General features: G+C 46.5%; 1 protein-coding gene across 1 annotated transcript in view; it reads right to left on the bottom strand.

The window, feature by feature from the left end:
- HMCN1 (hemicentin 1) overlaps positions 1 to 27,445 on the bottom strand; it is a 286,626-nt gene that overhangs the window by 97,703 nt on the left and 161,478 nt on the right. Inside the window, exons 42-52 of the mRNA XM_033151379.1 lie at positions 25,356 to 25,452; positions 16,804 to 16,926; positions 15,327 to 15,488; positions 12,951 to 13,232; positions 11,350 to 11,517; positions 10,587 to 10,700; positions 9,266 to 9,352; positions 5,812 to 6,003; positions 3,450 to 3,623; positions 2,023 to 2,136; positions 296 to 441 (exon numbers count right to left, since the gene is read on the bottom strand). Coding sequence (XP_033007270.1) covers positions 296 to 441; positions 2,023 to 2,136; positions 3,450 to 3,623; positions 5,812 to 6,003; positions 9,266 to 9,352; positions 10,587 to 10,700; positions 11,350 to 11,517; positions 12,951 to 13,232; positions 15,327 to 15,488; positions 16,804 to 16,926; positions 25,356 to 25,452 — 1,659 coding nt within the window. The remainder of the gene's footprint in view (positions 1 to 295; positions 442 to 2,022; positions 2,137 to 3,449; positions 3,624 to 5,811; positions 6,004 to 9,265; positions 9,353 to 10,586; positions 10,701 to 11,349; positions 11,518 to 12,950; positions 13,233 to 15,326; positions 15,489 to 16,803; positions 16,927 to 25,355; positions 25,453 to 27,445) is intronic.

Raw genomic sequence — 27,445 nt, 5'->3', positions numbered from 1 at the left:
AAGCAAAATATGGAACCGATTCTAAGCACAGAGTGCTAAAAAAGGAAGACCAAGGAGGAGCACTATGGAATTGCAAAAAGACAGAGTGCAGGAGGCATTTCCTCATATGCCGTCCTGTGCTTCTGAGATGGTGTACTATTGACAGCTTTATGCATTCCATGGAAAGAAAAGATTGCTCCCGGGGGTGCTGAATTACTATGTTTTTGTGAGATGGGATAGAGGGAAAGAAGACAGTGCTGTAGAAAACCTTATTTTTTAAAACTGCTTGTTGAAAGGAAATAATTTGGTGACTGGCCTGTCCATCCTTGTACCATCTGATGCCCGCAGCAGGAATTGCATGTGCTTCACACTCCAGTGTAAGGCTGTTGTTCACTCTGATCTTCACTTCTTTAGGAGATAAACCCACTCCTGACAAGTCCCCTCTGTTTATGGTAGGAGGGACTGCACAGAAAGAAAGACCCCATTAACTGAAATATAGTTTCTCACTTCAATATCCTCTGCATTATCAGAAAGAGAGTGTGCATGGGTAGGAGTAATGCAGAGCTGGGCAACTTGCACCACATGAATGCCCACATCAGCAATTAGTCATTCAGGGTAACTGGATTGCTGCAACGTGCTGTATGTGGGGCTACCTTCGGGATTGATCTGCAGCCTGGCTCAGAAGGCAGCAGCTAGGTCGCTTGTAACACCAGCATTTAACACCCTGCTTTCATGATTTGCATTAGCTACTGATCTGCTACCAGGTCCAGCTCAAGGTGTTGTGGTGGTAACAGATATGGTCATGAACAGTTCAGCAGCAGGTTGTCTGAAGGACCACCTTATCCCTTATAGGACCCCTAGACGGTTAAGTCCAGTCAAAGGCAGCTATGGGGTTGTGGCGCTCATCTCGTTTTCAGGCTGAGGGAGCCGGCGTTTGTCCACAGACAGCTTTCTGGATCATGTGCCCAGCAGAACTAAACCACTTCTGGCACAATGGAACACCGTGGCGGAAACCAGAGTGCATGTAAATGTCGTTTACCTTCCCACCGCAGCGGTACCTATTTATCTACTTGCACTGGTGTGCTTTCGAACTGCTAGGTTGGCAGGAGCTGGGCTTTCGAACTGCTAGGTTGGCAGGAGCTGGGACAGAGCAACGGGAGCTCACCCCGTTGTGCGGATTTGAACTGCCGACCTTCCGATCGGCAAACCCAAGAGGCTCAGTGGTTTAGACCACAGCACCACCCGCATCTCTTATATACCCAGTAGATTGCTGCTGTCTGCAGTAGAGTTAGTTTCTCCTGAAAGTCCCAAAGACTGCAGAAGCCTGTGCCACAGTAACTCATAACAGGGCATTCTGTGTGGCTGCTCCTATTGTGTGGAACAGTATTCCTGTTGAGGTACAACAAGAGGCCACCATCTGCACTTTCCTCTAACAACTGGACGTTTTTGTTTTGACGGGCTTTCCAGCTGAAAAAACCTAAGGTTAAAATGACAGACCAAAGAAGACATGACATACGCACGAAACAGATGCCTTCTTTATTTTTTTTAATGAAATGCAGCTATGGGTGTCTGCCGTCTCGAGAGGAAGCATGGCAAAGGCTGCTTAACTGTTTCCTCTCTAGACTTTCCCCCCTCTCCACTCAAAAATATCCACACTTCAAGTTGCTTTTTCGCATGTAGGCGGAAAGTTCTTTTCTACAGCACCTGCAACAACAGGTGCTGGAAGCTATTTTGAATGGGGGAAATAAACGACTGGAAGAGAAAGAGTTAAGCAGCCTCTCTTCCACTACCAACCTGGCAGGCTGCTCCTTTCCCTCAGACATATCAGCTCCCTGCTCCAAGCCTTTCCCCTGCTGCCTCACTTGGCGCTAGCATGCCAAGGGAGAAAGGAAGCAAAACAAAATGGCTTCACTTTGGTTCATAACTGAATAATTCAGTCATTAAATGAGGTTGCATCATAGATCCCAAGCAGCAACGGAGAGAAAACTTGGGGCGAGAAAACAAAAAATATAGGGATTTCAGCAAGATTGTTAGCGTGCTTACTGTAGACTCTGACTTCATAGTGTTTTAACGTTTCCCCTGCTTCATTTCTTGCTATGCAAGTGTATCTGCCAGTATTGTCTTCCTGGGCATTCAGAATCTGTAGAGTTCGACCACCTGTGAAACAATATGCTTTATTTAAGTTAATGCTTGTAAACTTTCCTCTGAAACAGGCAGGAACTCTGTATGAATCATGGTTGGCTAACATTGTCAATGAAAAAAAAATGAAACCATGCTTACTTCCTCACATGGTAAAGCCGAAGTACTAAAGGGATTCTTGGGAGGTGGGCTCCAGCTAGAGTGATTCTGGACCAGCCTTGGGTCTCCAGATATTGTTGGACAACTCCTCCCACCATCCCTGACCACTGGTCCTGCTAGGTAGGGATGATGGGAGTTGTAGTTCACCTGGGGCCCCAAGAGTCAGCAAGACTGCTCTAGACGGTCACTATTTTGCATGAGGGATTCAAGGATAAACCAGAGATCCTAGCTGATGTGCAGCAGCAGGGGCTCACCCATCTGTGGTTATCCCTTCCCGGACTGCCAGTGCGACGTACTGGAGTCGGATATAGCTAGTTAGGTCCAATGCCTAATGCCAATACCGCTCAACATCCGTAACCAATAAAGTTGTGGCCTTTTCTTGCCCATTTAACCTTACTCATGGTGTCTTGTGTATTATTTACCACGGGAGAGGGACGGGATATAGACATGCAAGTCAATGTTCCTCCAAACAAACATTCCCTCCATATGGAAACAAAATGCTAGGAAGAAAGCTTCTGACCTAGTCTTCTCCCTCATGTGTTCATTCTTATGTAGAGGGAATGTTTAGAGGTTTATTCGATCGCGTGAGCCCCCCATCTGCACTCTGGAATGGTAATCGCAGGCAAAGGTTTACCACTTCAACAAGAACTACGTCCACAGTCCCATTTTTATTTTGAAAAATCTGATGGTTCCTAATGCTTTTGGGATAAGTGAAGTGGTAAAATGTTTAAAAACAAACAGAACCCTGCAATCATCCTACCAGAATATAGCTGTACAAGATGCAGAACACATTAAACTCTGCCCACCTGAAGAGCAGCTACAGTGGTACCTCGCAAGACGAATGCCTCGCTAGACGAAAAACTCGCTAGACGAAAGGCATTCGCTAACGAAAGGGTGACTCGCAAGACAAATTTTCCTATGGCCGTGACTCGCAAAATGAAAACGTTTTGCGATCCCCCCCCCCCGTAAAACCGCGCTTCTTCCGACTGTGCTTTGCAAGACGAAATTTCCGCTATAAGACAACACTCGCGGAACTAATTAATTTCGTCTTGCGAGGCACCACTGTATTGACTACAACTTGTGCATCACTTTCTGCCCCACCTAGACCTCTCTAAGTAACACAGTGACAAAAACTGCAATCAAAATAATATAAAGAACCAAAAACGTATTACCTGGCAAAATCCTGATATTCCTATTTGATTCTATGGGAGCACCATCTTTTAGCCAGGTGATTGTAGCCGGGGGATAGGAATAAGCCTCGCAAACCAGGGATGTGGGGTTATTCAAAATAACTGTGACTTCTTCGGTGCCCCCGTCATTATCTGCACCCACAATAGATGGAGACACTGAAGAAGAAGAAGAGTTTGGATTTGATATCCCGCTTTTCACTACCCGAAGGAGTCTCAAAGCGGCTAACATTCTCCTTTCCCTTCCTCCCCCACAACAAACACTCTGTGAGGTGAGTGGGGCTGAGAGACTTCAGAGAAGTGTGACTAGCCCAAGGTCACCCAGCAGCTGCATGTGGAGGAGTGGAGACGCGAACCCAGTTCCCCAGATAACGAGTCTACCACTCTTAACCACTACACCACACTGCCTCTCCAGAACAAGAACAAGAACCAAGGGTAGGGGGTGGGGTGGGAAGGAGATGCGTAAGAGAAAAGTAGAGTGACTGGTTCCTGCGGATTCCAGCTGCATATTCAACACAGTGACCACATTTGAACCTTTAATGGTGATGGTAAGGAAGTATGTATATTTGCCCCAGCAGAAAACATCTGTTGTATCTGCTACTAAAGCCAAGGGCATATCTAGTTACATCCATAGGAATGTACATCAAATTTCATTAGGGTGTGCACCTAGGGATTTTTTTATTTTTATTTTACAGACGCACATTTATTGAATACATAAAGGTAAAGGTAAAGGGGCCCATGACCATTAGGTCCAGTCGTGTCCGACTCTGGGGTTGTGGTGCTCATCTCGCTTTATTGGTTGAGGGAGCCGGCGTACAGCTTCCAGGTCATGTGGCCAGCATGACAATGCCACTTCTGGCGAACCAGAGCAGTGCACGGAAACACCGTTTACCTTCTCGCCAGAACGGTACGTATTTATCTACTTGCACTTTGACATTTCCAATTTTAAATTCGGTTCCTCACATTTCTGTAATAATTTGGGTTGCGTTTTTTTAATTTGCACGGAAACTCATCAACCAAGATCATATAACACTGGTCCTGAAAGACGTACATTGGCCCCTAGTACGTTTCCAAGCACAATTCCAAGTGTTGGTGCTAATCTTTAAAGCCCTTAATGACCTTAGCTCAATATACCTGAAGGAACGCCTCCACCCCCATCGTTCAGCCCAAACAGCTCTGAGGACCTTCTGGTGGTTCCCTCCCTGCAAGAAGTGAGGTTACAGGAAATATAGGGAACCAGGCAGAGGGCCTTCTTGGTAGTGGCACCTGCCCTGTGGAACGCCCTCCCATCAGATGTCAAGGAAATAAACCACTATCTGACTTTTAGAAGACATCTGAAGGCAGCCCTGTTCAGGGATGTTTTTAATGCCTGCTGTTATATCACATTATTATTATTATTATTATTATTATTATTATTATTATTTCTGTTGGGAACCACCCAGAGTGGCTGATGGGCAGGGTATGTTATGAAGAATTTCCTGTTATATAAATGCATTCACATTTTTACTGCTACATATTGTGATGGGAAAGAAATTTGTTTCAGTCAATTTCACACATTCTGAAACAGTGGGCTTATACAGTACACACCTCCATTGCCCAGCTAATTTTCCCCAGGGAAACCTGTTCTTTAGCACTGAATCAGAAAACAAAAAAACAGCAATTGGGTTGATTTAGTGCTAAAGAGCTGGGTTCCCGGGGGAAAGTGGAGGGGAAAGGCAAAACTTCTCAGACTTGTGCTTTCTAGGCACAGGACAAGTAGAAGTACAGTGGTACCTCACTAGACGAAAAACTCGCTAGACGAAAGGCATTCGCTAGCGAAAGGCTGTCTCGCAAGACAAATTTTCCTATGGGCTTGCCTCGTAAGACGAAAAATTTCCGCGATTCCCCCCCCCCTGTCAAACCGCTATTCCCCCGTTGGTGCTTCGCAAGACGAAAAATTCGCTATACGACAGCACTCGCAGAACGAATTAATTTTGTCTTGCGAGGCACCACTGTATGGAAGAGTCCAATACGTGAACCAAAATGCAGCCATCCCGCAAACTTCAGATTTCTCCAAATTTTGCAATTCAGTTCTCTGACCAATGTATACAAAAATGCATATAATAGAAAGGTGTGTATAAAAGTGGATATATCACTAAGAGCCATAGCTGTCAACTTTTCCCTTTTTTAAAGTGAAATTCCCTTATTCCAAATAGGATTCCTCGCAAGAAAAGGGAAAAGTTGACAGCTATGCTAAGACCATAAAGATGTGCAACATGTTAGGGGAAATTGCATGTAAAATATTTTACTGACATATTCCGTTGTAACAGATCTGCCTTCTTCTATGGAAAACACACAGAAATCTTACCAAGTACATTAACACTGAAGGTTTTGCTCTTGTCTCCAGCTGTATTGGATGCAATGCAGCTGTATCTCCCCGTGTCAGATACTTGAGTATTTGTAACTTGAAGAAAGCGCCCGTTGGATATTAACTGGCGGCTATCATCCTCTAGGAAAGGTTGCCCATCTTTTAACCATGTGATCTCTGGGATAGGGTTCCCTTTTTAAAAAAAGAAAAAGAAAAACAGCAACATATATTTGCAACTGTTAATGACTTTAAAATTAAAATATAAAGTGAAAACTATATATCAGAAATATATATATTTGAGGAACAGTATAGGTATAATGCATACAGCTCCAGACTATTTTTTGTTGGTAGGTAAGGGTATTTAAAAATATATATATCACAGAACACTTCTTCAGAGAGTTATTATGTACATGTCTGCAGAGGCAGCTAGATGTGAGCCCAACATCAAATGCAAAGAAAGTCATGGATTGACTCCAACTAAGTTTTACTCAGAGCTGAGCAATTGAAATTAATGGACCTAAATTAGTCACGTTCATTAATTTTAATGGGTCTACTCTGAGTGGGACTAGAACTGAATACAACCTTATATTCCATTAGTAGAGAACTTCAGAACAGCTCTGTGAAATTCAATAGTTGTTGTTGTTTTTAAATCACCAGATTGAATTTGGTCTAAGATGATATACATTTGCTGTGGACATTTGCAAAGCAAACGCGATAACCATTTGTCTTAAGGGCAGAATTATTTTACACCTGATTTACTTCATATTGTGTTGGCCACTATCCCACCTTCCTACAGCAAAGTTTGCCTCTGTATACGCGACACACTTTCCTACCACAAAGTAAAAGTTTATCGTAACTCTGTGGTGGAGAAAAATCACAGTGGGCTGTATTTACAAAATACACCTTGGCAACGGTCTGGTGCAGACGTTAACACTGGTTCCCTCCAAACCATGGTTTGCAATTTTGGAACCAAGCTCCCTCCCATTCCTTCCTTCCATCTTCAGTGCAAATGCCCTCTCGCTCTCTTTATCTGTCTTAACCATGGCCCAACATGATATGTGCATCAATGCTAAACCAAGGTTAATGTTAACCAGGGCTGCCCTTGTAACCAGAGAATGAAACAGCCTTGGGGAACTTTGTCAAGAGGAAACTGTGCCAGCGTTAACCTTGACTACCAACAGCAAACATGCAACATAAAACCTGGAGTACAGAACCTCTGGCGTGTAGGCCCAATTAGGACTGGCAGGCCTCCCCATTTGACCCGTGAGTCCATTTTGCCAACCCGTCCCTCGTGTGATATCATCCAAATATCAATCCCAGTTACCGCAGCACATTTGGGACCCTTTTGTGCAAAGCTGAACTTTCCATGGCTTTGTACAGCACAGTTACGCAAGCCATGGCTTAAGAATCACTCCCTGGCTTAACTAAGGAATCTTATGCCATAAAATGTTGAATCGCTTTTGAATCTGGCACAGTCCAGGAAGCAGCGGGAAGTTGCTGTTTCTAAGGACGCTGCTAATGACCTGAAATGCCTTCGGCTTGCAGCATTCGAAAGCCGTGTCACTGCTCCCAGCTCCTTCTTCACCTGCCAGCGTCAATCTCAGTAACAGTGCAGATGGAAAGATGAGCCCCTCTTCCATACAAAAGGGGAAACTTAGTCTTTGGTCCGATCATAGCGTTGGTTTGCATGGAACTTGTGTGTTTGTGTATGGAATAGATGGTTGAAGGCCATGTTTATTCTTCATTGTGTTTGGGGTTGTTGTTTTTTTTTTTTTTGGCCCTGCCTGAAAGGTCGGCCACATTTGAAGCCGCCCCTCAGACTGAAAGCAATTGCCTGCCCCCATATTAAATGATATTAAACAATGAAGCTAAACAACGCAGGGTTGGGATCCTTCAAGAAAGCAGAGGAGGGATAGGTCAGTCAACACAGCATGAGACTCTTCAAGGTTGTGGGTTCAAGTCTCACATTGGGCAAAAAGATTCCTGGCTTGATAACCCTCATGGTTTCTTTGAACTCTACATGTCTATAATTCTGTGAGTGTGCATTCCTGAATCTTCTTCCCTATTTGCAAACTGTGGTATGCAGGAGTCAGTGTTTTGCCTGCAATGTTTTATATCTTGATTTTATTCTGTGAACTGCCCTGAGACCCCTCTAGGTATAGGGTGGTATTTACAGGTGAAACTCGAAAAATTAGAATATCGTGGAAAGGTTCATTTCTTTCAGTAATTCAACTTAAAAGGTGAAACTAATATATGAGATAGACTCATGACATGCAAAGTGTGATATGTCAAGCCTTTATTTGTTATAATTGTGATGATTATGGCGTATAGCTGATGAGAACCCCAAATTAACAATTTCAACCTTGGGGTTTTCATCAATTGTACGCCATAATCATCACAATCATAACAAATAAAGGCTTGACATATCTCGCTTTGCATGTCATGAGTCTATCTCATATATTAAACTCCAGCAGCTAATGAAAACAATTGCTTACATAAATGGACTTTTCCACGATATTCTTTTCCACGAATTCACCTGTAAATTCCAACAACAAACAACAACAACAACAACAACAACAACAACAACAACAACAACAACAACAACGGACTATTATGATCGGCATAGAAGAAATATAAAACATAATCCTTTCTTGCTTGTTTCCTTCACACTTTGAATCTAACCTATCGACGGCCCTTCAGAACAGAGTGACTGGTATTTGTCTGCCTTAGGCATATTGTTTTAGGCATATTGTTCAGGAACAAATGCCCCAAGGGAGAAATCATTCCCACTCAACACTTTGTTTAGTCTCCTTTATAAATCCACGGTGGGCTCTATTAATTTGACTCCATGGAACTTCCATGAGCAACATGGAACACAAGCATTGCCTCCTTATCTTTTGTTCCCAGTAGCCAATTCTTCCTTCGAGTTGTTCTGCCCCATGCCCCAATCAAGCTGGCACGTGGGTGTGTTCGCACATGCGAGAGAAGAGACATTTGAGATTAGCAAATTCTCCTCATTAAAAAATAAATTAAAAACCAAGCTCACAGAAGATCCTGCAGCTCTGCTGCACATAACACAAGGGTCAAAAGTAGACATAACAGGAGGCTACCCTTGTTCACCTGTTCAATGGATAAATTGGAAGGCTGGAAGGGACCGCAGCCAAGACCTCAACTTCCCAAATTGAATTACTTCATTCACTTTCCCCCCTGGCTTGGCTCACTTCCAATATTGGAACCAGCCTGGGAGAAAAGAGGCTGAACAGAGAGGTAAAGCTACGGAACAGGAGAGGTGAGTTCTCCTGTCTTGTGTTGGTGCAAAAAGTAGACACACACACATGGTCTTTATATATGAACAGGGCAGACACAGAGATAGGAATGTGACTGTCCATATCACATCTGATCTGGCCCTAGCAAATGGCCAAGCCACCTGTAATTAAGATAAACCTTGCCTTACCTGTTACTTCACACGTCAGCATGAGGCTCTGCCTCTCTTTCACTTTCACATCTTCCAGGTTGTTTTCTCCCACAATCCCCGGAGGAACTTTTACATTGTTAAAAACAAACCAAGAAAGGCATATGCATGAGGACATCTAGTTAGCTCACATTAGAAAGCATAAATGCTGCTCCAGTGTCAGCAACCATATTCTCAAAACATGCAGAGGGGTGAGAAATGTTGCACCTTGTCAAGTATATGATGAAACCTTAAATACACTCATTTACGTTGGGAGCAGGAGTTTTTCCTAAGACTTTCAAGGGAAATAAAGAGAGCCGCCATTATTCGTGATATGTGCATTCATCCTATTATCTTCTCAGGTCATTTGGATGTGATAAAAGTCATAAGGCTCATCCACACTTCTGTTTACCCCAACCCTTCCTCCCAGGAAAACCCGATCTTTGGCGCTGAATCAGAGAAGAAGAAGAAGAAGAAGAAGAAGAAGAAGAAGAAGAAGAAGAAGAAGAGGAGGAGGAGTTTGGATTTGATACCCCGCTTTATCACTACCCGAAGGAGTCTCAAAGCGGCTAACATTCTCCTTTCCCTTCCTCCCCCACAACAAACACTCTGTGAGGTGAGTGGGGCTGAGAGACTTCAAAGAAGTGTGACTAGCCCAAGGTCACCCAACAGCTGCATGTGGAGGAGCAGAGACACGAACCTGGTTCACCAGATTACAAGTCTACTGCTCTTAACCACTACAGTGGTGCCCCGCTAGGCGAAAATAATTCGTTCTAAGAGTTTTTCCGTAGAGTGAATTTTTCGTCTAGCGAAGCGGCAATGGAGCGCGGAGGTTTTCACACCCCTTTTTTTTCGTCTTGCGAGGCAGCCCCATAGACTTTTTCATCTTGCGGGGCAGCCTTCCGCTAGACGAATGCCTTCGTCTAGCGTGTTTTTCGTCTAGCAAGGCATTCGTCTAGCGGGGCACCACTGTACATTGACATTTGTGCTGATGATGATGATGATGAGAATAATAATTATTATTTATTTCTACCCTGCCCATCTGGCTGGGTTTCCCTAGCCACTCTGGGAGGCTTCCCACAAAAGATTAAAAATAGATTAAAATATCAGCCATTAAAAGCTTCCGTAAACAGGGATGCCTTCAGATGTCTTCTAAAAGTCAGATAGTTTTATTTCCTTGACATCTGATGAGAGGGCATTCCACAGAGCAGGCACCACTACCAAGAAGGCCCTCTGCCTTAGAATAGCAGTGGAACTATTCATGAATACCAGGAGTGAAAACCCAAAAGTTCTTTAACCCTCCTGACAGCTGTCACATGCTCACCTAAAACAGAGAGTTCATAGTTCTTCCTCTCCTCTCCTGCAACGTTAGTCACCACACAGGTGTAGCGACCGGCATCCTTCATATTCACCTGCATCAAGCGTAACATCCTGCCACCTGAAGAGGAGTCATACATTCACATATTATAATGAAGACTGACTGTCAAATATAGCCTGACAATATATAGTGCCCATATTAGTCTCAGTACACTGTCGTAAGATTTTTAAGGCCTCAAATATAGAATAAATATTCATAAATGCACACATATCTAAATATATGAACCAAGTGTCTGAAATAGTACGGGAGAGCAATCGTGAAGCCATTCTGACTCTCCTAATGACCTCAAATATTCCTCTGCAGTAAGGGAGGAAAATGGCCTCCTGGATACCCCATGAAGGAAAGAGGAGCAGTTTTTCTTACAATAATACCTTAACATTTCTGCGCATTAAAATGTGAACAGAATGGATTTCTCCCTCAATCACACTTCCTCCTCGTACCTCCATAAGTTGCTGAGAAAGAGGTAAGTTCTGAATATCGAGGATTCTCCTGCTGCCTCATTATCCCACATCTAATCAGGCAGGGTATAATCCAGGAAAATTATTGCTATGTATTACTGCTGGTGTTGTAAACTAGCTCATATTTCGTTTAGCCTTTCCACAGGCCTTGTATTTAATTTGACCCTAACTCTGCTGCACAAGGTGTTCATTTTATCTTCTTCTTTTTTTAAAAAAAAGTAACTTCTTCCACTTCAGTACCTCCTGCTTACCTGACAGGATTCTTACAGAGCTACTCAAAGAGACAGGCTGCCCGTACTTCAGCCATGTTATTGATGGGTGGGGAATTCCTGAAGCTTCACAAATCAGTGTGACAGGGTTTTTCTCGACCACGCTGATGTTTTCAGGCACAGTCAGGTCACCTACAATGCTTGGAGGGACTGCAAAAAAAAAAAAAAACCCCACAGAAATAAAATCAGAAGCAAGGCACATAAGAAAACATAATTCAATAATGGACAGCCAAAACCGTCTGTTCCATAAAATAATCCACAAATGATGAATGGGTTAACAGAATGATTTTGGCAACTAGTGCTTAGAAATGTCCTCAGTGGGGCAATATGCCCTCTGTCCCCTCCAGTAATGTCATAATATGTATGCCCCAAAGCTGGGGACCTGGATGAGCTCACAGCAGTTTCCCTTCCTTCTCAGGGAGAGACAAGGAACTTTCTTGTCTCTCTTGACACAAGGATTGCTGAAAGTGGGGTGGGGAGAAGGGAAGAAACATGCCCTCCTTCTATGAGAATGCAACACACATCTCTTAGTGGGAAAATACACACATCCCCATTGAAAGAGGCCGAGAAGTGTGGGGAAAGGAAACACAAGTCAACCAACATTTCCTCTCGACACAATTTCCTTGTAACACTGGAAGCAGTTCTAAGGAGAACAACATGGACCTCCTGTTTTATCACCAAACTTAAAACCATGGAGAAACCTGGTCTGAACACCAGGTATCTGAAGAAGTGTGCATGCACACGAAAGCTCATACCAAGAACACTCAGTTGGTCTCTAAGGTGCTACTGGAAAGAATTTTCTATTTTGGTCTGAACAAAGACATTGGATTCTTATCTCATACATAACAAAGCTATCTTTAGCCATCTCACCCCTTGCCTTTCCCTGCAAGACTAATTGCAGCCGTTAAGAGTCGTCAACAGGTTTTCCACACCTATCAGCTGATCACCCATTCCCACCACCCTTCTGAGTAATACCCCTCCCCACTCCCTCACTATATTTAATGATCTGGTGACTTCTGTTTCAGTGTATCTGAAGAAGTGTGCATGCACACGAAAGCTCATACCAAGAACAAACTCAGTTGGTCTCTAAGGTGCTACTGGAAAGAATTTTCTATTTTGTTTCGACTATGGCAGACCAACACGGCTACCCACCTGCTCCTGTTTTATGGCTAAGGAAGAGAGAATCTGAGGTGCTCATACTTTTAGCAGGAGGCCGGTATGAGGAGCGCTTGGGGAAAATTTTCAAGATCGGGGAATTATCAGTTAATTTACAGTAGAGCAGAACCTCGGTTTCCGAACGTAATCCGTTCCGGAAGCCGGTTTGACTTCAAAATTCAATCGAGAAAATTGAAAAACACGCACCAGAAGCCGTTCGACTTCCAAGCCATGTTCGAAAACGGAAGCATTTACTTCCGAGTTTTTAGCGTTCGGGTTCTGAAACGTTTGTCAACGGAGATGTTCGAGAGCCGAGGTTCCACTGTACAATGTTGTGCCAGCACTGTAAAACAGAGTGGAATTGTTGATTTGGTCCGAAACATGCGCCTTTATATATCTCTTCTGTTGCACACATTTCTCTTGCTCACCGTGAACGCTCAAGTCGTATTTCTTGTCAGTCAATCCTGCCACATTCACAGCAATGCACACATAGCGGCCAGTGTCTGACACCTGAGAGTTTTTAAGCCGTAGACGATGTCCTTCGTTCAGAATTTCCACTCCTCTCCCACTGACCAATGGACGGCCATCCTTCATCCAGGTGACAGCTGGCACCGGAATACCTTCTGCCTTGCATTCTAATGAAATATCATTCCCTCGAGTCACAGTTACATCTGACTGTTGGCTTTCGCTGTCCAATATAGTTGGACGAACTATTCGGAGAAACAAAACAACATTCCAGACTTAGCACAAAGCATTCGGCTTCCAGAAAATCAGTAACTACAACCACACAATGTCTTTTTTCTTTTCTTTTGCAGAATGCAGCTGTTTGGAGAGGGCAGGGGGTGGAATTCCTCTGTAGGGGCATTGCATAGGGAAAGGAAGACCTTAAGTCAGTGGTGGCCAAACTTGGCCATCCAGTGTTGTAACCTGGGAACATATAATCTCACCTTTGCTTTATTCTGTATGCTTATGTGTTAAGACTGTACCTTGTAAGGAATGCTACTTACAAAGAGTTTGTGGGTTATAGCTGAACTAAGCGGAAATATCTAGCTAGGCAGATTGACCGCAGAAGATATAAATTATGTCATGGGTCCTATGTCCCCAAGTGAGTCAGGATGTTGGGAGAAACAGGATGTCTGCAGAATGTTCTGGGTGTCTGAGATACATATATAGAGTTTACCAAATGACATAATGAGATCTATATGCTTACCAAGCTGAAAGAATGACCCAACGAAAGGAGAGTTCACAGGGCAGAAGGTTGTTACAAGAAAGCAGAAGTGAATCTCCTTGTCTCAGCTAACTAGGGTGAAGTTCAGAGAGTCTTCTGGGGACAAGAGGGTTGGATTTCTGGGTTGCTGTCATACACTCATTGGCTTGATGCTTAATGTAAGATATGAATATGTAACGTTTGAAGGATCTATAAAAACCTTTGGATACCTGTGATTAATGTCCAGTCTTTTGGAGATGACTCCCTGGACCTTTTATTGCAATAAAACACTTACTCTTGATTTCTCCTGAATCCAGTGTTTGGCATTTATTTTAAGAACTAAGGTTCCCGGAACGATATAATACCAGCAGTTTTTGGACTACAACTCCCATCATCCCTAGCTAACAGGACCAGTGGTCAGGGATTATGGGAATTGTAGTTCCAAAACAGCTGGAGGGCCAAGTTTGGCCACCACTGCCTTAAGGCTTTACCCCATGCCAATCCTACCCTCCAGGATACTATTAACTGCAACATGTGCTCACATGTACTAATATTGTGCCTCCACCCCACACAGCGGTGGGTGGCAGGATGAGATTGAAGGCTGGGGTGGAAGTGCTCCCTGGGAGAGAGAATCGGAGGGTCGGGGCATTGGGGAGGTCAGCACTAATTCAAATGCACAGGTGGAGCCAATGCACCTGTCAAATTAGTTGCACAAGGTAGACCTCTTCATTGCCTTGGCCCTCCCAGTAAAAGGTAAAAGGTAAAGGACCCCTGGACGGTTAAGCCCAGTCAAAGGCGACTATGGGGTTGCAGCGCTCGTTTCACTTCAGGCCAAGGGTGGCGGCGTTTGGCTGCAGACAGCTTTCCGGGTCATGTGGCCAGCATGACTAAACCGCTTCTGGCGCAATGGAAACCAGAGCACACGGAAATGCCGTTTACCTTCCTGCCGCAGCAGTACCTATTTATCTGCTTGCACTTTCGAACTGCTAGGTTGGCAGGAGCTGGGACAGAGCAACAGGAGCTCACCCCGTCGCGGGGATTCGAACTGCCGACCTTCCAATCGGCAAGCCCAAGAGGCTCCATGCTTTAGAACACAGCGCCACCCGCGCTGTGTCCCAGTAAGCAGTAGAGACTCTGGTGCTGGGAGGTCAGGTCAGTGCCACCCCCACAACCCCCTCTCCGTTACTGATCCCACAGCTAATCGCAGCTCAGAACCAATAATGGCTGCAGTGCTGGAGCAAAGAGTAAACCCCCCCCCCCCCGCGCAAGCCCAGCCCAAATCCCCTCTGCTGCTATTTTCGGCAAGAGACGAAAGACGGTGGGAGATCCAATCATGGATCTCCCATGGTATGTTTAGTTTGGCCCCAAAGTTTTGGCAAAACCGCCAACGCTCCTTATTAATGTGGATAAGGTAAACTGATATTGACAAGTAGAAACTCCAGAGACCACTTTGTGGTCTTGCTGCAGAACAGAGGGGTTGAACTAGATAATCGCCTGTTCCATTCTTGTTCTTCGATTGCAAGCCCTGCTTTACTCATCAACGGTAATCGTTTCCAAACAAACGAACGGCCACAAGAAATTTGACATGGTCACCCACCGTATACCACCAAGTTATATTCCTTCTTTGCTATTCCAGCAACATTTGAAGCCATACACGCATAGGAAGCGGCGTCTGATTTCTCAGCAATGGAAATTTGCAACTGCCTTCCTCCAGATAACACTCTGACCCTACCTGTAGGGTCAGCCAGCAGTGGGGAACCTACAAGAGAAACATTATTTCAGATAAAAATACGGAGCATAGGATGAGGCACACGGTTCAGGGTTCTTTGAAACGGATTCCATTCCAGTCATATTTCCTGCTGGGCTAGGTCAGCCATAATCCAACAGGGTCACAAACATTGAACCCTACTCCCCTATAGCCAATGAGTGCTGGGCACAGGTATCACTGTGTTTATAGAAATCAACAGGTCAGGAAGCTCTGAGTTCTGCCTAAATGGTATCATTCACCTCCATTTCACTGTGGATTTAGGTCTACAGTCTTGAAAATTTTGCCACTGTTAAAATCGGTCCTCATGGTCAGAGGTCAGGTAGGAAGAATGATGGCTTAGATGTCAGCAGCGTTGTACTGCATCAAGCTTGCCTCCTGTCCTACTAGGACTGGAGGAGGAAAGCAGACAAAGGAAGAAAGAGAGCAGGTAGGGGCAGGTTGTATTGCATTATTATTATTATTATTATTATTATTATTATTATTATTATTATTATTATTATTATTATTATTATTATTTATACCCCGCCCATCTGACTGGGCCTCCCCAGCCACTCTGGGCGGCTTCCAACACAATATTAAAATAAAATAATTCATCAGACATTAAAAGCTTCTCTAAACAGGGCTGCCTTAAGATGATGTCTTCTAAAAGTCTAGTAGTTGTTGTTCTCTTTTACATCTGGTGGGAGGGCGTTCCACAGGGCGGGTGCCACTACTGAGAAGGTTCCCTGTAACTTTGCTTCTCATAGTGAGGGAACTGCCAGAAGGCCCTCGGCGCTGGACCTCAGTGTCCGGGTAGATCGATGGGGTGGAGACGCTCTTTCAGATATACTGGACCGAGACCGTTTTAATTCATGGGCCCAAGGATTCAGTGACTCAGCCTAACTCAGCTTAAACAAAGAAGGAACAATTTGATTTGAAAGCACCTTTAACAGAAGCAAATGAGGTTTTAGAAGCAGATGTTCAAATCTGTATCAACTGCTCCTGGCTATACCGACCGCGCTCGTCACATTCACCCCACACACTTAAAACACATTTTAAAAACATGGCTGCCCCCCCCCCCGCCAAGAATCCTGTTTGCCTCTTACAGAGCTACGATTTCCCACACCCTCAACGAGCTGCAGTCCCCAGGACTATTTGGGGGAGCCACATGCTTTCAATATATGGGGTGGGTGTGACTATGCACATGTAGGGGGCTAGGTGAAGAGGGGAGGGTTGCGGGGAAAGCTTTGCAAACCAATGAGATAAAGAGAGGTTGAAGGGAACAGCTAGCTCCTAAGGAAAGCCCTCACCAGTAGCGGTTGCTTACCATTCTTTCTCCAGCTGAGGGCCGGGGGTGGAATTCCACTGGACTCGCATATCATACTGATGAGGTTTCCTTCAATTACTGTCAGACGAGTTAGCACGTCTGAACTATAAATACTGGCTGGCACTAAAGTGGGGAAATGTCAGAAATAGCTGGTGAGCTGTAACTTATAAAATTATCAAGTAGTAAAAGGTTACCCAACACTGGGCCACTTGAAGAACCAACAGAAGAAGCAAAGTCAGACCCTTTTTTTTTTCAAGTACTGAATTCCTCATGGGCTAAATGGGGCGAGCAGGACACACAACTGAATAACTTCCATTTGTTCAAAACAAAGAGCGTACAAAACAGGAACGAAACATTTCTATTTGAACCTCTTCAACTCTTTCGGTGTTTTAAATACCGTATTTTCCGGCGTATAAGACGACTGGGCGTATAAGATGACCCCCAACTTTCCCAGTTAAAATATAGAGTTTGAGGTATACTCGACTGCAGATTCTCCACCCGGCGTATAAGACGACCCCCGACTTTTGAGAAGATTTTCCTGGATTAAAAAGTAGTCTTATACGCCAGAATATACGGTAGTAGAGAGAATTAAAAGCTTCAGTGCTGGCAGCAGTCAAAGCCTTCCTTGCATTTGCACCAGTTTCTACTTCTTATTTCGGTTTCTCATACTTCAAACCAGTACTGTAATACCACTAAGTGTCCCAGAAGCAAAGCCTTAAACCTATCTTGCTGAATTCTGCCAGCTTCTGGAAATGGAGATAGCTCTGGGGAAATGGGCCAATACTAAATCAGACGAACAGATTTCCTGGATTTGCAACGCCAAAAGGCTGTCCAACGTTGCTTCTGGATCCCAAGTGAAAGGAAAGAATATGTTTCTAAACCATCACTTACAGATGGTTTTCACAGGCAGATCTATGGTTTCTATGAAAAGTAGGAAGTATAATCATTTTGAAGGAAGAATATTTAGCTTGTAAAAACATCTAGATCAGGGGTTTAGCTAACTTGGTGCCCTCTCAGTGATGTTGGACAATAATAATAGAATATTAAAAACACAATAAAACAACAGAATATAAAAAACACAATAAAACAGCAAACATTAAAAAATTCCCTAAACAGGGCTGCCTTCAGATGTCTTCTAAAAGTCAGATAGTTGTTTATTTCCTCGACATCTGATGAGACTCCTTCGGGTATGGATAAAGCGGAATATCAAATCCAAACTCCTCCTCCTCCTCCTCCTCTTCTACTACTACTACTACTACTACTACTACTACTACTACTACTACTATACTGGACTGAGGCCGTTTAGAGCTTTAAAGGTCAGCACCAACACTTTGAATTGTGGTCTTGGTGGCCATTCCTAGTCACTAGTCCAGCTGCCACATTCTGGATTAATTGTAGTTTCCGGGTTCAAAGGTAGCCCCACGTAGAGCGCATTGCAATAATCCAAGCGGGAGATAACTAGAGTGTCAGGAACCCCCCCTCAGGGCTGCTGGAGAAAGCGAAAGAGCATTATAATTACCGAGATCCTCCTAAATTATATTCCAGCGAGGAGAGTTCTCAAGGCGAAGATTCCTCCTCCTCCTCCTCCCCCCTGCATTCCTCAAGTGGTGAGAAGCCAGCAGAAGCAGGGAGGAGGGGTAGAGGCGAGACGATGAAGCAGCCTTATGGCCGGGGGGAAGGCTGGGGGGAGGATCAGATTCCCACGCCCAGAAGCAGGGAGGGGAGGGGTGCACGTCGGATCCCACGCTGGTTTTGCTGGGCAAGGAACAGGAAGTAGTTATTCCTGGGATCTGTCTAGTCAGGGATGGAAGTGTTTTCTTTTGCTCTCACTGTACAGATTTTTGAGCACAATAAAGAACTTAGCTTAGAAGTTCCTGTGTCTGGGCTTCACTCATGAACAGCCACTGAACGTCGTTACAGCATCCCAGGAATCCCTGCTGGCTGTTTGTGAGAGGTTTTATTTTCTTTTCCCCTTTGCCTCTTATCTTTTGGCTGCTACCGGGAGACGATGAGCACGGACGAGCAGGGGATGGCAGAGGCGGCCCAGCAGATTGCAGCATTGCAGAAACGAGTGGGGGATTTGGAAGCCTATGCAGTGAAGGTTAACGCCCGACTGGAAGAGAGGGAGAGCCAACTGGCAGCGCTCCAGCAGAGGAATGGTGAGCTACAGACCCATGCCGACAGGCTCAGCGCGCGTCTGGAGGAACACAGGCAGCTGAGCCAGGGGGGGCAGAAGGCACCGGTTGGCCGTAAGTTGGGGGCGCTGGTGAGCAAGTTTGGTGGGGACCCCGGGAATTACTTGGATTTTAAGACTGAGATAAAGTATGCCCTGAAGCTGCAGGAGGCGGAGTTCACCAATGACAGGGAGAAAGTTGCATTTGTGATTACTCATCTGGAGGCGGAGGCCAGGGCCTGGATCAGGCCTTTAATTGCATCAGAGGATGCTGCTCTGCAGGACCTTACGCAGTTTTTTGATGCTATGGATGCGATGTTCACATCCTCGGTCGAGAAAGATGTGGCCAGGCAGGAGCTGCTAGCGCTCAAGCAGGGAGCCATGACCGTGAGAGCTTATTGGTCAAAATTCTCAATGCTCTGCCATACCTTGCATTGGGACTTATCATCCGAACAGAGCCAAGCCTTATTTGAAGCGGGGCTCAATGAGGAAGTGAAGGACGAGTTGGCACGTTGTCCTAAGCCGAAGGACATGAATGAACTGATGCGGAGCGCTCTCTCCGTGGGCGTGAGGCTGGAGGAGAGGGCGCGTTTGAAGGGATCGCACAGGGCGGAGCGTTTCTTAAGCAACCGTATTCCAGGCAGTTCCGGCCATGCGCCCAGAGTACAGCAGCCAGAGCCGATGGAGATTGGGGGGGCGCCTGTGAAGCCATCCCAGGGGCCTGGAGCGGGGCGCAAGGCTGAAGGCAAGGCCCCTCGGACGGGTCTCAAATGCTATGTCTGCTCCCAAACGGGGCATTTTGCGAGATCATGCCCGCAGAGGAGGGGGTGGCAGGGCATGGCAGGAACCGTTCAGCCTGAGGGGGAGAAGGTAGAACCACAGGGAAACGAGGCAGCCTGGCTGGAGAAAGGAGGGGCCAGCAGCCAGGCGGAACGGAAGTGAAGGTGCCCCGGCCAGAAGCGCCCAAGCCCAGCATTGTGGTTAAGGTGACGCTAGAGCTTCCCAATGGTCACCCCTTGGAAGTGGAAGCCTTAATTGACTCAGGTGCCAGTGCGAATTTTTTCAGCAGAGACTTTGCCTTGGAGCATCAGTTGCATCTGCTTCCATTAGACTTTCCGTTGCAGGTGACGACCATCGATGGAAGGAAGTTGTTGGGAGGGGAAATTGCCCATCAAACCCCTCCAATGCGCATGAAAATAGGGAGGCATGCGGAAGTAATCGCTTTTAATGTCACCACCTTAGCAGGGCCGCCCATTGTACTGGGCATGAGCTGGCTCAACCAGCATGACCCGGTGGTGGCCTGGCACCAGAGGTCACTAACTTTCGGATCAGCACATTGCATGGGGCATTGTCTGGGTGGCAGGAGTGACTACAATGGCAAGGTGTTGGCAGCAGCGGTCCAGATGTGTGGGGGTGGAGTACTGCCTGAAATCTACGCAGAATTCGCGGAGGTGTTCAGTGAGAAGGAGGCCGATCGGCTACCACCCCACAGGCCTTACGACTGCCAGATCAACCTGGTGCCGGGAGCAAGGTTGCCCGCGGGGAAGCTCTATGCCATGTCGGATCAGGAGATGGATGAGCTCAAGGAGTTCATTGACAAGAACCTGAGACGAGGGTTCATACGGGAGTCCCGGGCAGTCGGAGGAAGTCCCGTTTTCTTCGTGGACAAGAGAGACACCACCCAGAAGAGACTGGTGGTGGATTATAGATTTCTGAATTCCTTGACGCAACCCCTCACATTCCCAATGCCCCGCATCGACGACTTGTTGACGAGGGTGCGCGAGGGCAAGATTTTCACTAAGTTGGACTTACGCGGAGCGTATAATCTGATACGAGTGCGAGAGGGGGACGAGTGGAAGACCACCATGTTTACCCCCCTGGGCAGCTATGAGTATTTAGTTATGCCCTTCGGTTTGCAAGCGGGAAGCCCCTGCTTCCAGGCCTTCATGCATCACGTGCTGGGTCCTCTCCTCTACAGGAACTGTGTTTGCTATTTGGACGACGTCCTGATCTACTCGGGGAACGAGGAGGAGCACGTGCGTCACGTCAGGGCGGTGTTGGAGAAGCTGCGGGAGCATAGGCTGTACGTCAAGCTCGAGAAATGCCAGTTTCACACCAGAGAAGTGGACTTCCTGGGTTATCGTTTAACCGACAAGGGGTTGGCCATGGACGGCGAGAAGGTGAAGGCGGTGCTGGAGTGGAAGAGCCCTAGGAACAAGAAGGATGTGCAGCGGTTCCTTGGGTTCAGCAATTTCTACCGCAAATTCATTCCCAACTTTGCCAAGGTGGCGGGGCCCATAACGGACTGTTTGAGTGGCAAGAAGAAGTTCGTCTGGTCGGAGGCGGCCCAAAAGGCATTTGAGCGTTTGAAGAGGGTGTTTGCGTCGGAGGAGCAGCTGGTGCATGTGAACACGCACGCTCCACTTAGGGTGGAAACAGATGCCTCAGACCGCGCAATTGGTGCCGTGCTTTTGCAGCAAGACAAGGCCGGTGATTGGAGACCGTGCGCTTTCTTCTCGAGAAAGTTGAACAAGTCTGAGCGCAATTACACAGTGTGGGACAAGGAGCTGCTTGCCATTTATGCGGCCTTCAAACAGTGGAGGCACTTTCTGGTAGGGGCCACGCACCAGATACAGGTCTGCACAGACCACAAGAACTTGGAGTACTGGCGCACGGCTAGGGTGCTCAACCAGCGGCAGATCAGATGGGCAGAGTTTTTTGCCGGTTTCCATTTTAAGATCCAGTACGTCCCGGGAGAACAGAATGTCAGGGCGGATGCCTTGTCCAGGAAGCCCGAGTACTTGGCCGACGAAGGAGCCCCGGTACCGAGACATGTCTTCAGTCAGCAGCAGTGGGCCTGCGGGGGGACCTTGGACCTTAGGGGGGAAATTGCCAGATTGACCAAGGACGATGAGTTCGCCCGCAAGCAGCTGCAGGAGCTTAAGGAGGGCAGCCCAGAGGGAGACTTTGCTGAAGGGGAGGGGCTGCTTTTCCGCAAGGGGGCAGTGTACGTTCCAGATGGGGGGTTGCGGGCCAAGATACTCAAGCAGCTGCACGACACTCCCACAGCAGGTCACTTTGGTCAGCGAAAGACGATGGACCTGGTAACCAGGGACTTTTGGTGGCCAGGGGTGAGGGAGGATGTAAAGGAGTATGTGCAGGGGTGTGAAATGTGTCAACGGGCCAAGGGGGAGAGAGTGGCACCAGCGGGGCTGTTGGAACCGCTGCCCACGCCCAGGGGGCCTTGGGAGGTAGTTTCAGTGGATTTCATCACCGACTTGCCAAGGTCCCAGGGGCAGACGGCGGTGTTGGTAGTGGTGGACTTGTTCACCAAAATGTGTCACTTCATAGCTTGCCCGAGGGCAGTGTCAGCAGAAGAAACGGCCAAGCTGTTTCTCAAGCACGTGTTCCGTCTGCACGGCCTGCCGTCGAGGATTGTTTCGGACCGTGGACGGCAATTCACCTCTAGGTTTTGGCGCAAGCTCATGGACTTGCTGCAGGTGGAGGTGGCTCTGTCCACGGCCAGGCATCCTCAGACCAATGGCCAGGCGGAGAGGGCCAATGGGGTGTTGCAGCAGTATCTGCGTTGTTACGTGAACCAGAGACAGAACGATTGGGTGGACAAGTTGCCACTAGCAGAGTTTGCGTACAACAACGCAGAGCATGTCACCACAGGGATGAGCCCTTTTATGGCCAACTACGGGCGGCATCCTCGAGCTTTCCCGGGCAGGGACGAGGAGGTCCTGGAGGTACCGGCGGCGCAGGAGCTGGCTGGGGAAATGGTGAGGGTGCATCAGCAGCTAGTTGAAACGCTGGAGAGGGCCAAGGAGACCTACAAGAGGGATGCGGATAGGCACAGGAGGGAAGGGGAAAGCATTCAGGTAGGAGACAAGGTGTGGCTCTCGTCACAGGGATTGCCCATCAGGAGGGGGTGTAAGAAGTTGGTGCACCGAAGGTTGGGGCCGTTTGAGGTAACCCAACAGGTTAATCCAGTCACCTTTCGCTTGAGGCTGCCGGAAAGTATGCGGATTCATCCCGTGTTTCATCGTGCCCTCTTGTCCAAGTATAGGGAAGGGAGCCGGTTTCATAGGGAGGCCAGGGAGGAGGTACCAACCCCGGTGTTAGAAGAGGAGGATTCCTACAATGAGGTTACGGAGATCCTGGATTCCAGGTGGAGGGGAAGTGAGCTGGAGTATCTGGTGGCATGGGAAGGGGAGCCAGAGTCCGAGAACACATGGGTACCAGCAGGCACCATCTCGGAGGAATATCTAGTGCATGAGTTCCATGCCTTGTTTCCACATAAGCCCAAGCCGGCGAGGGGCTCGTGGGAGGAGGTCTTTGCTCCCACGGATGACAGTGAGGAAGAGTTTTGGGGTTTCCGGTCTGGTGGGGAGCGGGACGACACAGAAAGGGAGTCAGAGTGGGAAGATGAGGTCCCTGAGGGTAATGAGGTGGAAGTCGGGTTACCCATGGGTTTCCAAGACATCTTCGCATCCACGGAAGACGAGGAGGAAGATTTTTGGGGTTTCCCGGTATCGCCCCTCAGGGGGGAGGGGGGCGAACTAACAGAGGGAAACGAGGGGGGAGTACAGCAGGTGAAGCCCAGAGCCTCGGGGGAGGAGGGGGGCTTTGAGGGGGGGTGGATGTCAGGAACCCCCCCTCAGGGCTGCTGGAGAAAGCGAAAGAGCATTATAATTACCGAGATCCTCCTAAATTATATTCCAGCGAGGAGAGTTCTCAAGGCGAAGATTCCTCCTCCTCCTCCTCCCCCCTGCATTCCTCAAGTGGTGAGAAGCCAGCAGAAGCAGGGAGGAGGGGTAGAGGCGAGACGATGAAGCAGCCTTATGGCCGGGGGGAAGGCTGGGGGGAGGATCAGATTCCCACGCCCAGAAGCAGGGAGGGGAGGGGTGCACGTCGGATCCCACGCTGGTTTTGCTGGGCAAGGAACAGGAAGTAGTTATTCCTGGGATCTGTCTAGTCAGGGATGGAAGTGTTTTCTTTTGCTCTCACTGTACAGATTTTTGAGCACAATAAAGAACTTAGCTTAGAAGTTCCTGTGTCTGGGCTTCACTCATGAACAGCCACTGAACGTCGTTACATAGAGCATGCACCACTCTGGCAAGACAGTCTGTGGGCAGGTAGGGTCTCAGCCTGCGTACCAGATGGAGCTGGTAGACAGCTGCCCTGGACACAGAGTTGATAGATCTTAAGAGTCAGTGCAACTTGTGTAAAGGTTTATTTGCATAGCTGCCATGAAAGATGACAAGGGAAAGTTTGCGCTTTTCCTAACCGTATGTTCTGGCACACTGGCAAACCCAAGGCAACTGGAAAAATCCAAACTGACATAAAAAGTGAAACTTGGGATCAACCACTAGATGCCACCACCAGTCCAGTGGGTAACATTTCAACCTTCAGGCAATCAGAGCTTGCTTTAACTATTTATGCATAGGGATGTGTGAAAAATCTATGAGGGAAATTCGCAATCCACCTTTGGAGAAACAATGCTTCTATGGATATTATGATGCAGTTCTCCAGCCCAAAGGGCATACAAAAATGCATTTATTAGGGGAAAGTGCACACAAAAAATGCACACTATGGTGCACTACACTAAGGGGAGATGCTTCTAAAAATGCATGTATCAGGGAAAACTGCATACAAAAAACCATATATTAGAAGAAATGTGCACAACAATGTGTTTAAATATTTGCGTACTTTTTAAAAATAATAATCAGGAACTGATGCAGAAATTCAGCAAAAACTGGAACAATGAAAAACAAACCAATGTTTTCAGATCCATTCCTCTCTAGGTACTAGGTAATGGATCCTTGGCAACATTTCTCATAACCATCCTAATATCAGGGGCTCGGAAATGAATTTCTCACATTTCCTTACTTTTTTGTCCTGTGTCCAAGAGGTCTCAAAATGAGCTTGTTTTAAAATAACATAGTAAGAATCCCAGGATTGTGAACTACAGATACAAGAGTGAATATCAGAAAAGCAAATCTCCTGAACTGCAGCACAATTGTGGTCATGAAGATTTCTCAAACCCCTTTCCTAATACAGTCATACCTCGGAAGTCAAACAGAATCTGTTCCGGAAGTCCGTTTGACTTCCAAAACGTTTGACTTCCAAAGCGCAGCTTCCGATTGGCTGAAGGAAGCTCCTGCAGCCAATTGGAAGCTGCAGAAGCCCCGTTGGATGTTTGGCTTCCGGAACACTCCCGGTTTTTGATCATTTGGGAACCGGAACGTTCAACTCCCAAGGCATTTGGGAGCCAAGGTACGACTGTATGCACCTAGGTTTTCCAGGAACACCCATTTCGTTCACTAATACGAGTTTTGTTCTTTATGAAAGTGATTGCAAAAGCTGCATATCTTACCCCATACATTGACGTTGTAGTTCTTTTCTGTTTTTCCAGCCACATTTGTGGCTTCACAAGTGTAACGTCCAGTGTCCTGAGTTTGCACTTCTTTAATCTAGCATTTAAAAAAAACAACCAAAAACACACTCGATATATTCCAGAAATCAGTTATGAATGCATCACAATACAGTATAACCTTACTTGCAAATTTACTCACTAGCTTTATAGATTATTGGTCAACTACTGAGTGGGAAGACTGATTGAAAAGCGTTGTTTTCCTACCTCAGTGGATAAAAAAGTATTCTCTCTCCCCACTTACATCACAGCAAGAGCTGGTGATGATTCATCAGCTAGAAATAAATTCTCCTGATTACACTTGCCACCAGGTTTTGCCTGAATCAAACCTAGAAGCTGGCACAGTGTAACAGCTAGGAGACTAAGCCAGAGCCGGCTCAGGATATTTTGCTGCCTGAGGCAATGGACAAGATGGCACCCTCTTCTAAAGCATATATTTTATGTTTCTAAAGTAACAGAACCACTTTCGATCTGGAAAAGAAAAAAGAAGTGCTAATGTAGCATTTTTTTCAATTTTTCCAAAAAAAAATGTTTCCCCCCGAAAAACATGGAAAAAAACCCCGGTTTTTTCCCGAGCTTCAAAATTTCCAGAAATTTTACATCTCTACGCCTCGCTCTACCTAATGGTAGGGCCAGCTCTGACAACAACAGTCTAGGAGCAGGAAAGGATTTCTTGAAAAAGAAAATACGCCATCAAAGAGAAATATGAGAGATGAAATATGAGGTTTTAAAAATTTATTAAAGTGAGACTAAGATGTGAGCAGCCAAATATTTAGAGGGAGACATGCAGAAGGGATCACAAAGGGAATGGAAATGAGAAGCATTTAATAAGAAGATTAGTGTTTAATAAGTGTTTAATAATAATAAAAAGATTAGTGTTTAATAATGGAAATGAGAAGCATTTAATAAGAAGATTTGTGGAGATTTAATAAGAAGATTAGTGTTTGAGGAATGGAGGAAATGAGGGAAAGGGAGAGAGGGCATAACAAAGACAGGCAGGAGTGGCCAAGACCATGGAGAAATTTGAAGATTAAAAAGAAGATTAAACTTGATATGAAACAATAAGGGGGTAACCAGTGAAGGGAAATGTATACTGAATGTGGACGTAGGTGGGAAAATATTGAGGGAAGCAAAATTGTTCAGTAAGACTAGAATCGTTCCTCAAGAGGGATTCAAGCATCTATAAGCTGTCAGTGAATCTTGACCTTGAGCAAAATTCAGTGCAAGCTCAGAAGCTCCTAATGAGGCTAAACCTCTGCAGTCATTCTACAGGAAGTCAACTAATTCAGTAAGTTGGCAGTTCCCTGTGAAAGGTCTGGTATATCAGCACTAGGGTGACAGAATGCCTTAATCCACTTTAATTGCACAAACCTAAATTTCCTGGTGTGGGCTTGAAATCCCCCCTGCACCCAGTCTGGAGGTAAAAGGTAAAGGTAAAAGGACCCCTGACCATTAGGTCCAGTCATGTCCGACTCTGGGGTTGCGGCACTCATCTCGTGTTACTGGCCGAGGGAACCGGTGTACAGCTTCCGGGTCATGTGGCCAGCATGACTAAGTCGCTTCTGGCGAACCAGAGCAGCACACGGAAACGCTGTTTACCTTCCCGCCGGAGCGGTACCTATTTATCTGTTTGCACTTTGACGTGCTTTCGAACTGCTAGGTTGGCAGGAGCTGGGACTGAGCAACAGGAGCTCACCCCATCGCGGGGATTCGAACCGCCGACCTGATCAGCAAGCCCTAGGCTCTGTGGTTTAACCCACAGCGCCACCCGCGTCCCTAGTCTGGAGGTACCTTTACTCTATTTACACAGCATTAAAACGCAGCAAGGTCATTTCTCTGCACCATATTCCAATTGCCATACACACCGGAGAGGAGGCAAGGATGTCTTCACCCAACAAGCACTGCCTGATTTGTGTTCCCACGCCCGAAACCCCACCCCCTAAATGCCTATTCAATGAATCTATCATCTGTGCCCATGTTGTCAACTGCACATGTGCAACAGAGGTTTCTAGTGTACACACCCCACCCCAGCT

This window comes from Lacerta agilis, chromosome 6, assembly GCF_009819535.1.
Source record: "Lacerta agilis isolate rLacAgi1 chromosome 6, rLacAgi1.pri, whole genome shotgun sequence".
Classification (NCBI taxonomy): Eukaryota; Metazoa; Chordata; class Lepidosauria; order Squamata; family Lacertidae; genus Lacerta; species Lacerta agilis.
This window is presented reverse-complemented; position numbering and strand designations above follow the sequence as displayed.